General features: G+C 41.1%; 1 protein-coding gene across 1 annotated transcript in view; it reads left to right on the forward strand.

Moving 5' to 3' along the window:
- The first annotated feature begins 1428 nt into the window (after positions 1–1428).
- Positions 1429–17582, forward strand: part of Gpc6 (glypican 6) — a 1056528-nt gene continuing 1040374 nt past the window's right edge. Inside the window, exon 1 of the mRNA XM_027938906.2 lies at positions 1429–1985. Coding sequence (XP_027794707.1) covers positions 1826–1985 — 160 coding nt within the window. The 5' untranslated portion in view covers positions 1429–1825. The remainder of the gene's footprint in view (positions 1986–17582) is intronic.

The raw sequence follows: 17582 nt of genomic DNA on the forward strand, positions 1-17582 counted from the left end.
CTATGGAGTTTGAAGAAGATAAAGTCCTCCTGTAAATAACAAGCTTGTTTTTAATGCATTCCCAAAGTTTCAATGATCCTTGATCATAAACTTGAATCTTTCCAGTGGGTTAAGAGAGAAGCAGTTTATTAGTAAAGAGAGGAAAAAGAAGTACCTAATGCGTTGGAATGAAGATGAAGATGCTGGTGATGAGGAGGACAAAATAAATTTCGTGGGTAATTCTGGTCATTAACAGCATCACCAGAAAGATATCTTTGTTTAGCTTTGTAAGTGAACTTCACAAATTAGGTATTTTGCTTCACAAATTAGTAATTTCTGCAGAGTGCTGACCTAATATACCCATGGCCTCACAGTGAACAAGTATTTTCACCCCCCCAACCCCCACCTTTGGCTTGGGTTTAATTACACCACTCTGTAGAGGCTGGTGCTCCAGATTTCAACACCTCTAGACTTCAATGTGCTCATTAGCATGAGAAAGTCAATGGAAATTAAGCAAACCAGAATCTTCACTTTTATCCCATTTCACAGAACTTCGGTGTAAAAGGGAAAGTGTACTGATTTTCCACTTGAGAATTCTGTTAACTTGGAAGAAAATGAGCTAAGTCTGGGATGTGATGGTATCTGATGAGAGGGAAGACATGGCCCCCTTTCAGTATCCTTCTGTACCTGACCCTTGTTCTCTGGTTCTCTCCTTTTTCTTTGCTTCTGTACTCTGTTTTTTTTTTTTTTTTTTTTTTTTTTTTTTTTTTTTTTTTTTTTTGAAAGCGAAACACAATAAAACCAAACAGAAATTATACATCTAAATCAAGGGGCGGTTGTGCTCTGCTACTCAGGGACTCGTCTATATATTTCTGCCCTGGCTTTGTGTTTCACTAGGACAAGAGCAACAATTGGAATTCCAATGTCCTTTATTTCCACAAAAATGCAGTTTAATAGCATAAGTTAAAGACTTAAAAAAAACTTTGTCCTTCTGGATTTCTTATTTATGCCATTGAAGGCAGCATGTCGGATCGTTATGAAGGATGTGAAATGAATAAGAAAATAGGGACGTTTCCTTTTTAAAAAATTTTTCCCTCCTACCGAGTAGAAAACGATCCACTCCAGGTTTTGCTGTCGACACTGCCTCTGAATTTCGGCAGTGCAATGTGTAGCACGTTTCTCTCTCTCTCCCCTCCATTCTCCTTCCCTCTTGCCTCTCGTGTCTGCCTCCAGGATTTCTCTCTTCCTATTTCAGAAGGACTCTCACAGGCTCCCTCAGTCTGTGTGAAGCTGAGGTTTCCTCCGGATCCCGTATATCCCCAACACATACCTCCACGCACACACAGCCCCAAGAACCCCGCGCTCACACCAACATATACACGCGCGCACACACTCGCGCTCGCCTGTCCACCTCCCTCCCGGGAGAGCCGGCGCGCGTTCCCACCTTCGCGGCGCACTCTAGCCAGCAGAGCTCGCAGCGCTCTAGGATTCTGCGGCTCGGGACTCGGATCGCAGCTCTGAACCCCCATGGTCATTTTTTAAACATTTTTTCCTTCTCCTCTTCTTCATTTTTTATTGCACCGTTTTCGATTTGAGGGGATAGCGAAGCAAGGCGGCTGCTTCCCCAGCCAGCCCTGGTTGGCTTTCCATCCTCCATCTGGCTTATAAAAGTTTGCTGAGTGCAGTCCAGAGGGCTGCGCTGCTGGTCCCCTCGGCTGGCGGAAGGGGGTGACTCTGGGCAGCGGCAAGGAGCGCGCCGCTGGCTCTGGCGGGCTTTCGGCTTGAGGGGCAAGGTGAAGAGCGCACGGGCCCTGGGGTTTACCGAGCTGGATTTGCATGTTGCACCATGCCTTCTTGGATCGGGGCTGTGATTCTTCCCCTTTCGGGGCTGCTGCTATCCCTCCCGGTCCGGGCGGATGTGAAAGCTCGGAGCTGCGGCGAGGTCCGGCAGGCGTACGGTGCCAAGGGATTCAGCCTGGCGGACATCCCCTACCAGGAGATCGCAGGTAAGCGCGGGCGCGCGGCCGGGGCAGGCTGCAGCCTGGGCGGCTGCACGCCCTCTTCCTTTCCCCTGTTGCTGAGTTGGTGTGTTCACTTTCTGTCAGGAATCCTCCGGGCACTGCGTCTCCCCGCCGGGTGGCGGATGCTCCCGCGGCTTCTCTCGCGGGGGAAGGTGTGCGTCTCCGCTGCCTCATTGTGTGCACACGCGGGAGCACCCTCTTTCCCTCCCGCCCGGCCACCTCTGTTGTTAGAGCGGGCCAGGAGGGCCGAGGAACCGGGGACACTCGGGGACGACCACGGGCCGAGAGCAGATCGCTAAGCGGGGCACCCACCCTGCGCCTTTCGCTTGGGCAAACTTGGAAGAACTGCGACCGCAGTTTGCCCAGCGCCACAGTCTGAGTGGCGCCTTCTCCACTCCCGCCTTCGCGCCGGCGGGGGCGGCGGGGAGACGCGGAGGGCTCCCCAGCCCCACGCTCTACTCTCCGGCTGGTTCGGGGAGCTGAGCGCTTGGTGCTCGTGCTGGGGGCGGGCTAAACTTAGGGGACACCCGCCGGAGCCCAGGCCTCCGGACGGCGGCGTTTCAGGGCGGGTTGGGGGACTTCGTGGACTGCCTATTTCAGATTTGGGGCGGGCTTTCCCGTTACGGTTCCTCCGTGCTTCCCCGATTGCGGTTGGTCACTCGTGTTGGGTAGACACCCCAGCCACCCTGCGCGGCGCCGGGTCCTGAGCTCGGCCTCGCCAGCCTGCCGGCTCTCGGAAGCTTAGCCAACTTGCGCGGGTGTCTCAGCTGGCGACTGGGCTCTGGGTCTGCGGACCCCGCGTCCCCCGCATGCTCCCCCACTAGCATTCCTCGGTCGAGAGCTCAAGAGCCCCCACCCTCTTTCTGGGCGCCTGAGTGTGTAGCACTTGGTCTCCAACAACTTGCGCAGCAGGCTGGGTGCCTGTTTTCCAGCTCTTAGCTCCAACCGAATCCCAGCCTTTCTGGGGCTCTGTGAATGAAACGTGTCGGCGAGAGATAATCCTTTGGCTGCGAGAGAAGCGAACTGAGAGAGGCTAAAGGAAACCTGGAGATGCTGTGAGGGCGCGGGCTGCTCAAACCGGGTAGATGAAGTCCTTAATGACCTCAGATCGCCCAGCAAAACGCTGGATTTCCTTCAGCTGCTCTCTGCATTTTGCCAAAGAACTGGTGGATGGATGAAAAGCGTTTTGCAGTTATCTTAAAAACAGCACAGTTTCATTACGTTGTGGAATTGCTGTTTTATTGTGAGCGATCTCCAAACTCTAGGAGTGAAGGGCTTTACTCACACTGAAATTAACACATTTACATAAATTTGGGCATTACCAAAAAAAAAAAAAAAAAAAAAAAAAAAAAAAAGGCACATATATCATATAGCGTGGCGCCTTGTATAGAGGGAGCCTTTTTCACTTCACAGCCAGACATTCCCTCCGACTCCAGGCGGAACCTGGGGTGAATTATAAGACTACTTTTCCATCCCTGTCACTTCGTGTCTCCCTTTTCCAGAACTCCTTAATTTGTTAATCAATGAATAGAGAGCAACTGCCCTTACAACTCCTTAAGTTTCTTAACTCTCCTTCCTCTTTGTCTATTATTTCATTCTTTTTAATTAATTGATAAGAATCAGCTTTGCTTTTACCCCCCTTCCCTAATCTCAGGGAATTCAACTTTTAAAAGGTTTCTAATATGGACGCTTTAGAAACTTTTTCTCCTCTTATCCTTTTTTTTCAAATTGTATCTTTCAAACACAGATATTTCCCAACACGATTTTAGATATCTCAAAGAAGAAAATAATTAAGTATTTTAAAATTGCTTCGGTATTCGTTGGTGGATATGAGACTCTCAGGAGAGCATAGTTCATCCTCAGCACTACAGAAAATCTCCTTAAGAGCAAAGTGAAGACTTTCAATATAAATGATTTCTGTAGGCAACATTTACTTTCTTGGAGAGCATTCCCAGTGGTTTATATAAATCTTTTAGTAGTATTTTAACAGCAGAGGGCTTTTGTTGTTTATTTTTTTTCTCCTCCCTGCTTCTTTACAATTAAGTTCTGCCTATCAGCTATGGATTCCTAAAATGTGTGCGCTCTTAGACTCACTTTCCAGGACAAAGGGCACACTGATGCTGGTGAACATAATCAAGGTCCTGATTACCAGGGTGTAAGAGGCACATTTGATAGGAAAATAATTAATTGAAAGATAATTGTGCTTTTTGTCTTTTTTTTTTCGAAGTAAACTTAATGCTAAAGTAAATTAGGTTTGCTATTGCTTTTGGAATAACCAGTAAGGAAATATGATCAGTTGTTAAATGAATAATAATAATTTCACTCTGCTCTAGTTCTTGATAATATTTACACTTAATTATCTAGAATTAGTGAGAGTTTCTATGATAGTTATCCTTTCTTTAAACTCCTTTTCATCCTTTGCCTTGTTTAGACATCCAGTGGTTTGCTTGAGAATTGGCATGTGCCATTGGTGGTACCCCAGGAAACCTGCATTTAAAAACAAACTCTTTAGACTTCCCATTCATGAGAAGAACTGTTTCTGGTTGAAGATGTTTGCAGGTAGCTTGCTTAGGGAAATATCTGATCTATAATGAGGACATTATCGATGACCTTAAGGTTTTACTTAGAACTTGCAGTTGTAAATAATATTGCTTTCTATTCTAGGATAGAGAAGAATTCTTCAGACCATCAGATGAGGGACTGTGATAGATAATATATGAAGTTCTCCTCTCCAAGAGTGCTTGGGAAGGGGCAGTTTACATCATCAATCTTCACTCAGCCCTGATTTTAAACTGTCACAGGCAGATCAGATCGATTCTATCCATCCTTGTTTGAAGACCTCCAAAGAAGAGTGGACTCCTGAGCCCTCTCAGCTCTCCATTCTCATACTTCAGAATTCTTGTGGTGTGGAAATATTTTCACACATCTAGCCAAAAGCCTTCATGGTGTTTAATGCTCATTTATTTTCTCATGTTCTATCTTCCGGGAGGATAGTGAGCAGTAGATCCTCAGCGTGACAGATTCCAGTCTTTCCTCAAGCATCGAGTAATCCTGTGTTATCCCATTTTCCAGTCCAACTCATCTTGGTGGCTCTAAACTACTCAAGGAACTCCACAACTGACAGCAGAGCCTGTTGTTTTACTCTGCCACTGTCTTAATCCCCAAGCCTTGTTGGGGTCCTCAGTTATCATACTCTGTAGTTAACAGTGACTTATGTGATCATGTTTCCATGGCATGTAGCTTCATATAAATCTCTCATTGAGAAACTGTGCCCATCACCTTTGTAGAGGCATCATCTTAAAAGCATTACCTTAATGAATATTTCTAATGATTTAGTATATGCTAACATTAGCCCTATTTTATGGATGAAAAGATGGAGCAGAAAAGACTTAACTAATTAACTTGGCAAGGATGACCAGGCTAGACGGAAAGCTGAGGCAGGTTGGTGCCAGAGTCTAGAAACCTAGCATGGCCCAGAGCCTTAAAGTATTAAGCTTCCAGCATTTGTTGAATAAATGCATTAAGAATGTTTTCTAACTCCACCTCATACATATATAGCTTCCTTTATTAATCACCCTATGCATCCTTGTAATATCTATAATATCTCAGAGTCACTTTGAATTTGTTTTTATCTTCTCAAGAATTGGCCACATCCCCACCACTAAAATATATTTGTGCATTTTCCTAATCATTTTTTTAAAAAATATTTTTGTAGACACAATACCTTTATTTATTTTATCCTAATCATTTTATTGTATTGATATGGCTATGTAAAACATAGAAACTAAAGTGCATGTGTTGGTTTGTTGTGGACCTACTGTAATATCAGTCTAACAAAACTTATGATAAGAAGTTATCAATGGGGGTAAGAAGAGGAGGGCAGTTTATCTCTACAGATTAAGACAAAAATTATAATAATCTCTATTTTCAACATGTACTTTTCCCTGCTTTCTGTCTCAGGCATTTTGAGAGTTGGGTTGCAGCTAGATGTTAAGATATCATTAAACTGTTCTCACATCTCTTTGATGTCAGTTTATCAGCTGTTTATCTCAAGGTCTACAGTAAAAAAAAAAGGAAAAAAAGACATTCTTTTATTCTCTGCTGATGTACTAACATTTTTTTTAGTCCTTTATTGGCTTCAAAGATACACACACACACACACACACACACACACACACCCCCTACACATCACACATGCCTGACCTTTGTCAGATAGGCCTTGCCTTTCTTTGGAAACACATCCTGTCCTCGGCTCCCCCAGAAAACCAACTTATTTAAAACATTTGCCATTAACACATTTTTTATTTGCATGTAGATACTAGATTAACATAAATGGGAAAACTATTCCTCTTTTATTGCCATATTAAATGTCCTACTTTGGGATAAATTATTTAAGTTCCATTTATCTGCCTGCTTCAAAGAATCCGAGGTCTTTGCCCTCTGTTTAGTTAGCTGATGTCTTTAAAGTCCTTTGGATGAACAGTGTGATTTATAAATGAATTAGCTGAACTTCAAATGTTTTTCTTTTTTTTATGATTTGGCAGGTCACTAGATTTCTAAAAGAATTACATTAATTCCAGGTATCAAAGCAATCTAAAATCCCGGCTATTAGGAGTGCTACTTGTTAAACTCTTGATTTGGAATTAATTTTAGAGTGATCCTTGCAAACAGAGTTATCTTAGCTGATTTAATTAGAGGATAATATGTCATCATTGGGAACAAGAGTTCGTTTAAGTTGACTGATATGCTTTTTTTTTTTTTTTTACATAAAACTCATCTTTTAATTGCATTGCATCTTATTAGCTTGTGAGTAGAAATGTAGGCCACTCAAAATTAATTTAAAATTTACAGCATTATATATTGTGGCTAAAGATTATGTCATTATGTAAGAAAGAAAGTGACTAGTGTTCCTTTAAAATTATGAACACTTATAGACAATTATCAGGTACTTTTATGCTAAAATGACCTACCTGCATTCACTAGAGTTCTATAGATATGAGTCTGGGGTACAGATTACAGTAAAATAGTTGTTTACAAAGTGATTTTAACTACTTAATTTTAGCTTTTATTCAAATATACTACAGTATGATTATAAGAATGTCCCCAGCCCTTATTCTCATCTCTCAAAATATTTCTAGCAAGGCCAATAAGGTGAATCAGAGTTGTCTTGTCAATATAAACAGCTGTTTAATATTTTTAAAAAGTTGGTGTTTATATCCCTAAATACTGCTTGGCTAAATTCTTTAGCCATACGTAACTCGGCTTAGTTGAGTTTCTTAGATTTCCCCAGTATTATTCAGTTTACAGTAATTTATATGATATGTAAATTACTGTAAACTGAATGTTTGAAAGTGTTATGGAGTCCCTGGGACAGCATATATGTAAGTAAAGGCTTTCATAATGATACATCTTAGGTAAAGATTTCTAAGTTTTAAATATTTTGTATGCAAATATGAAGTTTTTAGTGACTTGGGATGAAAAGTATTTTCTAAACTAGTGCAGTAGTAAGAAAGAAAAATAGAAATTTGATTTCTCATTTATTCATTTTCTAGATTGTTGATTATTTTAGTAACCCATTCTTCCCTTGTGTTTTCTTCCCTTCCTTCCGGCAATTTTTAAGTTCATGTAATAAATATTTATTGTACACTTACAGTGTTAAGTCACTGTGCCACCCGCTTGGTCTAGAGTCCCAGGGAATTTTGATCCCAGCAGGGAGGCAGAAATTCAGGGCACCATTCAAAATGAGTTAACTACAGCTGGGGTGAGTACACAGCATAAAGGTACCTGGCACTGCAGGGACATTTTACAGGAACCTTTGATCTAGGCAGAGGGTTTTAGAAATGTTTCCTTGGAGAAAAGCTCTGGGATCTTGACCATGAGAAACCATCAGTAAGGCAAGGGGACAGTGGAAGGTACACATATGTCCTGCAAGCTGAGTAAATGGGACACATGAGAAGAGTTCCAAACTCTGAGTAAGGAGTTGTATAGGTGTGAGTTTGGGGTACAGATTACAGTCATTACAGACGTTTCGATGCTATGTAGAAGTTCCAGTTCTGGGAGCTGGGGAGAGGCCAGGTAGTGACCTACGTGACGGACTCAAGGATGCCCCAGCATATCAGCCCCGTGTTTACTTTTTCACAGTAGGTCTGGACTTTTAACTCAAAAGCACACCAGTTTAAAACTCAAGTTCTACCCAAGCAGTTGCTTTAAATATAGTACAAAGAAGCGGAGTTTTAACCATTGAGAGTCTGCATGCTTCTGTGTCCTGCTGAACTGCCCCTGTCCTGCTCCCTGGGTATAAGACAATCCCTGGGACAATAACTGGAAGCTACTGCTGCCCTTTGTAGCTCTCTGCCCCAGGGACTCCCCGGCATGTTGTAAAGTGACATTGCCTAGGTACATAATGCCCTTTCTCTCTTTGCCTACTCCCCTGGGAGTTCCTCTGCCCTTTGGGCATTGACCCCTCTGTTGGCTCTGGATGGTCTGTCCTTGCAACAGACCTTCCCTTACTTGCAACCCAAGTGCCTCTCAATGAAACACACTGTGTGTTGCCACCTGGAGGTCATGACTTTTTCCTGGATTAGTTGTGCAATGCCTTGGACTCGGATGACTTTTGCCTTTGGCGTGAGAGCAAAAAAGCTGTCCAAGAAATGTTGTGGTCAGTGTTAGTTTGGTTGTTCCAGAGAGAAAGAACTGGAGGGGAGTAATGTAGAAGAGGCTTGAATAAGCATGTTGACTGTGGGAATGGAAAGAAGGATCAAGAAATAGTAGGCACAGTGAATACCATCAATGGGCCATTAATCAATTAGATATTATTTAGCATCTACTATTTGATTGAAAATTTATAGGTTTTGTGCCTATGTATATAAGAGAAGTGAGACGAAATTAAGAAAAAAGTGTCCAGAAAACGTTAATTGAATTACCAAGGTAATCTAAATACTTTGGCATACACTAAGTCAGCAGAGGATTTTTAAGACTATCAGTGTGGCCCAGAGAGATTTCTCAAATAGGGTCAAATGAAATATTAACTGTCAGGAAATATGGAATTATCAAAGCACATATAATCACCTATGCCCATTATGAAGTGTAAGTCATGGTTCTTTGTACTGTGGTAGTGTTAAAAAAAAAGACTTTAAAGTTTCAACAAGGTGGAGAATTAACTACATTGCATCAGCAGTCCCTAAGATTTAAACTATGCTGTGTCAATGGCTTAAGTACCAGATATCAATATGTAACTGTATCAAAGAATAAACTGAATCAAAGAATAAAGCAATTTCTTTGATCTTACTAAAAGGTGGTGGCAAAATTTAATTGGGGCCTTGAGGCTGGGTAGCATTTGGCAAAAGACCATGAAAGAAGGTGGCGTTTAGGGACGAGTTCATATATATAAGCAAACAGGGTGTGAACAGCAAAGAAAGAGATTTATTAAAAACTTGTGAAAAATAATACTGAGCATTTCGGGTGGGGTTGGATTTTTGGAGGACCTTGGAAACCCCAGGCTTTGTAGGATGGGACTGAGGTCATCCTTCTCTGTTACTGGCAGTGAAGTGACATGATGAGAGTATTGTTTTAGACTGGGCAAGCTCTACAAACAGGATGGATTAGAGAGGAGATCATTAGAACCCCAGGGGGAGCAAAGGAGAACAGTAAGGAGGCCTTTTCAGATACTTAAGCAGGAAATGCTGAGGGCCCTGAGGAGGGTCAGAGGAGAGAAGAGGTCAAATAAGGTCATGCAAGAAGAGGAATCAAAGACAATTTAAATTTTAGTTAATTTTAAAAACTTAAAAACCTGATGACGCTATGTAGAAGTTCCAGTAAAAGCATTTAAAAAGGAAAAACTGTTGAAACTCTTTCCTGAAATAACCTGGGTAAGTTAAGATACTTTTGGCTGTAGGTCACAGAGAATCCTGACTCCAAAGGCTTACACAGCCAGGGAAGGTCCTGAGTTCACACAGCAGGAGTCCCCACACAGGGCACTTCTAAAAGTGAGAAGGTAGTAATTTTATAGTGTCCTCAGGGTGCCAGGTTCTCTACACCTTTCATCTCTTCTACCATATCACCTCCATATGGACTCAAGGTGGCTGCTGGAGCACCAGGAGTTAACCAAAGCCACCAAAAGGGACTACTTGTCCCTACAGGTCTCTTGGGGGAGACTATCCTCAGAAATCCCCAGCTGATGCACACTTCAGTCCAGAATTGCTTCCTATGCCCGTGCTTTAAGGGAACCCAAAGGGACCATGGACCTTGAGCTGGACTTGTCACCAGTGTGCCCTCCCAGGGAGATGATGGCCACTGCATTGCCTGCTTAATCTCCATAATCTTAATAATAATCCCAAGGAATTGAGCTGTGATGGAGAAATTTGAGAGAAACTATCCAGACTGTCTGAATTAATTAGGTATTTGGCTTTGTTTCTTTAATCTGGTATTTCTCAAACCCTGGGCAGTGGGGAACTGATAAATGTTTAACTTGGCCTGGGGAGATCTGGGGGGCCCTGATTTGTAGCATCTGCCAATTTCTGTTACAGAAACATTACCATCATGACCAATTTCAAGCTGCCAAGAATTAATAACCAGTTCACAAAATTTCTTCAAATTTAATAATCAGTTCTTGCTAGTTGGAAAAAGCCTGGGTCATTGCAGGGAGTACATTTAAAATCATGCGGGACATTAAAACAAAACCAAAACCAAAACCAAAAACCCTATACCTGAGCTCCATCTTTAGAGATTCCCTTATTTTAATTGGTTTGGGAAGAGAGGCCTGAATTTCTCTCCATCCTTTCCTTCTTCCTTCTTTCTTTTTTATTTTCTGATGTAATTCTGATGTGATTATGTGATTGAGATCCAGTGATCTGGAGCAGGGATACTTCATAAACTTTGCACATCAAAATCACTGAAGGAGGGCTGGCTAAATACAAATGGCTAGGGTTCACCTCTTCCAGTTTCTGGTTCAGTAGTTTTGGGCTGGTTTCAAGAATTTGCATTTCTAGAAAGTTTTCTCTGGTGATGCTAATGCTGTTGAATCTTTGGGGGCTACACTTTGAATTCCATTCAAAGTGGGTTTGTTTATTTATGCTTGCAGTGCTAGGGATTGAATCCAGGGCTTCCTGCATGTTAGGCAAGTGCTCAGCCACTGAGCTACATCCCCATCCCTTTTCATTTTATTTTGAGACAGGTTCTCTTAAATTGTCCAGGCTGGCCTTGAACTTGAGATCCTCATAACTCAGCTTAACAAGTATCTGGGATTACAGATGTGCACCACCATGTGTGGCTCAAAGTGCTTTCAAATACAGGTTTCCTACCTTGATCTTAGATAAGAATCCCAAGAAAGTAGGTTATTTCTACACCCAGAAAATAGGTTAATATTCCACATGGTACCACAAATCTTCCCAGATTTCTTTAAAAAATTTACCTTGGCCACTAGAGGGACCAAGGAAAAGAGCCATATTATCTGTACCTGGAACTGCAGGGGTACCCCATGCCCTGATGATTAGAAGGGAATCTCCACATTGCTCTAAAGGGGAGATTGGCAGTATTATTTAAAGTTGTACTTTAGGATTCCCACTCTTTCACTATAAGATCCCTGTTTGATAATTTGGCATGCATTCTGTGGGTATATATGACTTTTTTTTTTCTATTATGTATTCCCTATGTAGAAGATTTTGGGTAAAGAGGAATCCCATCCCTTCATGTTCTCTTTGAATTGTTTTCTCTGCCTTAGGCTCTTGAGTGCCGATCTAGCCATTTTTTACTGACCTCTAGGTTCTTATGGAAGGAGACTACATTTAAGAGCTGGTCACTTTTCATTTTATGTACATTTAATTAAAGTTACAGCATAATTTATTCTGGGCATGCAAACTTGGGTTCTGTAGGCTTTATCACTTGTCTGTTCCTTATTAAGGTTCTTAAATTCCTTAAGAAATTAATGTTTTCCTCTATGTGCCCCAGGACAGTCAAGAGAGACTAGCAGGGGCCGGTGCTCCTTAGCTGAATTTCAAGGAACTAGAGATATTTCCTCTTTAAGGCTGCAGTGGTTGAGGCAACTTTCTTTACAAAGAAAGCACTCTGAAATATTCTAAAAAAATGATGAATAATTTTCACTTATTATTTTATTAATGGGTCAGAATAAGTCAAAAGTCAATAGCACCAGTGAATGAACTTGAAAAAAGCCAGCCCAGAGAATAGATATTTTTAAATGATAGCCTAAACAAAAAAAAAAAAGAGAGAAAAAGAAAATATTGTCCTTTAGCTCTTTGCTTTCCCCATTATTTTAAAAATAAACCCCAATGATTGGGAGTTTTTAAAACCTCAAAAACTGTAAAATTTAATACAGCCAATATTTTTTTTATCCCAAAAGGCTTAACCAAAGGTTTCTTTAAATATAGTGTAGTAATTTATCATATAAAAAACTAGCCGTGGGAACTAACTTGTAAAACTAACCATCCTCATATCTTTGCAATTCTATGTCTGTAAGAGTCCTATTATTTTAAAGAGATATTCACGCGAATGAACTGATTTTAGAAGTCAGAGTTTTTTTTAAGACCTTTTATGGATAAGCTGTTGTAAAAAAAAAAAAAAAACCACCAATACACAAATCAAGATTTAATTATGGACTTCTGTTTTTCTGTTGGTCTAACCAATTTTTTTCTGAAGCATTTAGGAGCTCTACATGGAAAATAGGAATTTGTAATTCTAAAAGTGCTAGCACTGGAAATGCAGGATTCCTGGCACTCCTACTCTGATCTGTTAGGACTTCTCCAGCCATAAATTTGTATTGAACTTGGGAAACATAGTTCACTGTTAGGTTTACATTATCAAGTGCTAATGTGTGAAAGACTTTTATTGTGCTTTTACTACTCACATGATTATGTGGTATCCTACTCAGTATTCTTTCAGAGACTTGGGGGTATTAGAATCATGAGGTCAAGTACTATGTTAAACTCTCAGGCCAACCTTTTTATATGACTGCAATAAAGAATATATTCATTTCACTTACATTACCACATGGCTGTTCTAAAAGGTCAGTTTCAATTGAATATAAAATACTTTACAAAATGGCAAATCTTATGTCATCAACAAACAAACCTGCTGTATTTCCTTTCCAGTTTCCATCTTCCCCTCTTTGAACAGTAACTGAAAAATTTCTTAGAATCACTTAGAGATTTTCATCATATAGTAGACCTAAAAATTGTACAAACTTACAGTTTTCTGTTTTAGTAAAAAAAATATGTAGGGGCTGGGTTTGTGGCTCAGTGGTAGAGCGCTCGCCTAGCACATGCAAGGTCCTGGGTTCAATCCTCAGCACCACATAAAAATAAATAAATAAAATAAAGGTATTGGGTCCAACTACAACTAAAAAATAAATATTAAAAAAAGTACTATACAGAGTAATCGCATTTAAATTTCAGCTAAGTAAACAAGTTAGGTACATTAGATATTCACAGCACAAAAAATGAAATTATACTTTTTCCATTTTGGTTTTCACAACAGACTTAATAAATGAACTTTGAATGAGTTGCTCAGCCTGGGTTATTAATGTGAAGATAAATGATGTTATAGGAAGTTACCTGCATAAACATAAGCTGATTTCTGTGATTTGATTGGCAATTTATTCTTACCCACAACATGCTTAGCAGACTGTGCAAAGGTTTTCAGTTTAAGGAAAGGTTGACTATATATAGAAATATTGGTGAGAATGATCTTAATTGTCTGTGGTAACCAAGGTTGCATTTTGTAATTGGAGTAGCCATTTCCTGGAGCTGAAAAACCTGTAACACACTTTAAAACTAATTTCAAACTTTCTAACCATTAGTATATGAAGCATACTTCTTGACAAAAACCATTGCTATCCCCCTGAAATATTTATTTTCACAAGTAAGACTTTATATTTGAAACAAAGTTTTTAAATGTTCTATATTTTAAAAGGCCTAGAAACAGTATAATTTGGGGAAAAAAAAAGAGCCTCTCTCACAATTAACATAATCAGGAAATAGAGAGAGATTCAACACCAATAAGCCAGAGCAGGCTTTTCAGTTCCACAGTTCTGAGAGCTGTCTTCACTCAGGATGACAGTTCCGATTTGAACCTAATTAAGCATTAGGGAGAACCAGCCTCCGAAGAGATAAGCCTGAAGGTTCCTGCAAGTTCAGAGCTGCAGGTTGCCTCCTGAGCACTACTGGGGAGCTGCTGTCTGGGGCTTCTGGAAGGTGCCAGGGTTGCCCAGAAGGAGGCTCTGCTGTACAGCGCCAGTCTGTAGGTGCACCACCTTAAGCCACATTTCAGCCTGGTTGCTGTGGAATTGATTTTCACGGCTCATGACAGAAGCTGTTTTCAGCCCATGAAAAGGAAGTGGCTGGGGCTGGTACTCCTAACACAAACAGCAAATTGCTCCATGGCTTTCATAGCATTCGAGGTCTGTTACCTTAAGGTTCTAATGGCCTTTTAACAGTGTTTCCAGCTGAGCAGCAGATGTAAAGGATCCTGAACGTTGAAAGCACTGTTCTTTTTTTCCTCTTCCCTGGAAGAATCTTTTTTTTTTTTTTTTCAACAGACATTGTACTAACATCATATCCTAGCATCTATTCAGTGGCATGTTAGATTTAAAAAACGGAAACAAATCCCAGATAAATAGAAAGTACTCTCAGTGCCATAAATCCACCACCTTATTGGGCTCTCTGTCCTGGATTACTGCCCACCAGGAACTGAGGTCACTGAGGATGTGCCTTCACCAGTAATAGTGGTCCCCTGGGGCAATTCCACATCAGGGATCAAATAATTAATGGGATTCCTTGAAGCTTCTAAAACCCCTTGTACTTTAAGTCAATTCATTTCAGTCCTAAAAATTGCAGTGTATTTCTGAAAACGGCACATTTAACTTTTAGACTTCTTCCTGTCTACCTTGACTTCCCTTTAGGGTGTTTTGCATGCTTTGTCCTCTGTTGGTCACAGCTGTGAAATGTTTCCCAAATAGGCAGCTGTGTGCGCTCCTCGGCATGGTGAACTGGAAGGCCAAGTTGAGGTGGATTTTCATGTGGGGGGGATGGGGAGGGGAGTTAAACATGACTGAAAAATTGTCAAATCAGAGTTTTGGATTTTTTTTTTTCCATTTTAAGAATTAGAGAAATAATATGTCATTTGATTTCACATACTCCAAGCAGGCTTCATATTTCCAATCCTCCAGAAGTAACTAGAAGAGGTAAGAGCAAAACAGCCTGGGGGGTCCTCTCTCCAGGAACTCGCCAGTCATACAGACTCTGGATAGGACCTACAGGAAGCATGTGAACCAACACCAACTTTGTCCTCAAAGTTGAAACTGCGCACGTTGCAATTCTTATGTGGAAAGGCATATGACTTCCTCTCCTCCTTCTGCTCTTCTCCTTCCTCCTCTCTCTCCTCTTCACTCCTGTAGCCCACCTGGTTTTCCTCAGGTGCTCCCCCTTTTAGGGTCACAAGAAAAAACATTTTAGTCTAACCTAATTGAAAATCTAGTCTGATCTGTTTGGCCTCTCTGGATCGTCCAGTTAATCCTGTGGGGTGCTGGGGTGGTGTGCTGGTTAAGCAGAGACTGCTTTGGCTCTTTGCTCCTCCCCTCAGCCTTTTCTGACCTTATTCCTGCCTCCACTGCTTCATCTGTAAATGGGATAACAGCCATGCCTACCTCTCATCATTGGGATTGCATTAAGTGAATTCACAGTCATAAAATTCTTAGACCACTGCCTGACATATAATAAATGCTTGTCAGTTAGCAAAGAATAGATAAGAAAACCAACATCTGAGATGCGGGCAGGAGTGAAAGGGAGTGACTCCACCAGGAGAGAAGACCTGTTCCTTGGGTTCATCCCATCTCTAGGGTCTGGCTGATCTGAACTGCTGACCTGAGACCTAGTCTTGTTCACCGTCACATTGGCCTTTGTGGCCCAGAGACCTCCTAGCCTGTCATTCACCTGGCCTCCGACCTTGCTTACTTGGTGTGGTAGGACCATGACAAACCTTCTGGTTTGCAAATCGGCTGCTTTCTGAGTGTTCCCAGAGGGCTCCAGGGACTTCTGGGCTTGGTGTGTCCACCATGATGTGGGGTTTAGCCTTTGCTCTGAGTTTACCCTAAGTTTACCCTAAGGTAGCCCACCAAGTAATCTCCTCACAGAGTCCTACACAGGATTTAGGCCCCAAATCCTGCTTCTCTTTGGCTTCCCCAAATTAATTCAAAACTCAGGGAGGAGCAGCTAGGTGATTTGGCAAACATTACCTTCTGTCCTCCTCCCTCTGCAAAGGACATTTTGGGCCCCAGTGGGTTTACTGCTTTCTGGCTGGACCTCAAGCCCTTCAGCCAGATTTAGAAATATCCCCCAGCAGATCTTCATGCCCTTAGCAATTTAAGGGGCAAACAAATGGAATCCATTAAGTCTTTGCAAAATAGTATCCCAATTATATAAGCAACATGAAAACTTCTGAAGACTCTGAAACACTCTGCAAATTGGAAGGACTATGAAGTCTTTACTTAATGGGAATCTCTGGACTCCCAGGCAGATGCCATAGAAGTAAAGGGACCTAATCCTTTGTTCTGTGCTTAAAAATTGGCCCTTTTAAGTTTCTCTTACTTTTCTCTTTGAACCCCAGATTCCTTACCTATATAAAAGGGAAATAATACTGCCTGACTCCTGACATTTTTTTGTGAAGTATAAGGAGCATAATGCACGTGACCATCCTGACAAAGAGAGGCCTCAAAGTAAATGTGACTTCTCCATTTTCTAGTTCCCTCCTGGGATGAGAAATCATCTATTTCATAGTCAGAAGAGGAGAGAAAACCTAGTAAGCTGCAATTTCCTCTTTAGACCTACTCATTTTAAATTTCCTTTTATGATGCGCTTCTGAAAGAGAAGCTGTAAGAGAACTTTAAAAGGTGGTCTTAAAATGCTATTAAATGTCACATAGAAAATCTTTCAAAAACATTTACTTTCTCTTCTCTTTGGCTTCTCTCACAAGTCTCTGTTGGCCTTTGTGGGCAGAATGATCTATCTTTGGCTGCACTTTGATTGTTTTAATTTGCTTGTTGTTTTCTTTTTACTGACATAATAATTGTGCATATTTATGGGGGACAGTGCAGCAATTCAATACGTGCATATAGCATGTAATGATTAAATCAGAGTAATTAGAATTTCCATTTCCTTATATATTTATCATTTCTTCAGATTTGGAGGTTTTGAATACTTCTCTTCCAGTTCTTCATCAATATTTTGTAGGTTGTGAACTGTAGTCAGTCCACTGTGCTGTAGAACGCTAGAACTTATTTCTGCCATTTACCCGTGTTTTGGTACCTGTTATCTAACTTCTGATCCCTCTTGCACCTCTGCCCTTCCTGATAATCACCATTCCATTTTCTTCTGCTTTTGAGATCAACCTTTTTTAAGCTTCAACATATGAGCAAGAATATGTGGTATTTGTGTTTTCTGTGCCTGGCTTATGTCACCTCATGTAATATCTTCCAGTTCCTCCATTTTGCTACAGATGGCATGATTTCATTCTTATTTATGACTGAATAATATTCCTTTTATGTGCCACATTTTCTTTACCCATTCATCTGCCAGT

Source organism: Marmota flaviventris, chromosome 4 (assembly GCF_047511675.1).
Source record: "Marmota flaviventris isolate mMarFla1 chromosome 4, mMarFla1.hap1, whole genome shotgun sequence".
Classification (NCBI taxonomy): domain Eukaryota; kingdom Metazoa; phylum Chordata; class Mammalia; order Rodentia; family Sciuridae; genus Marmota; species Marmota flaviventris.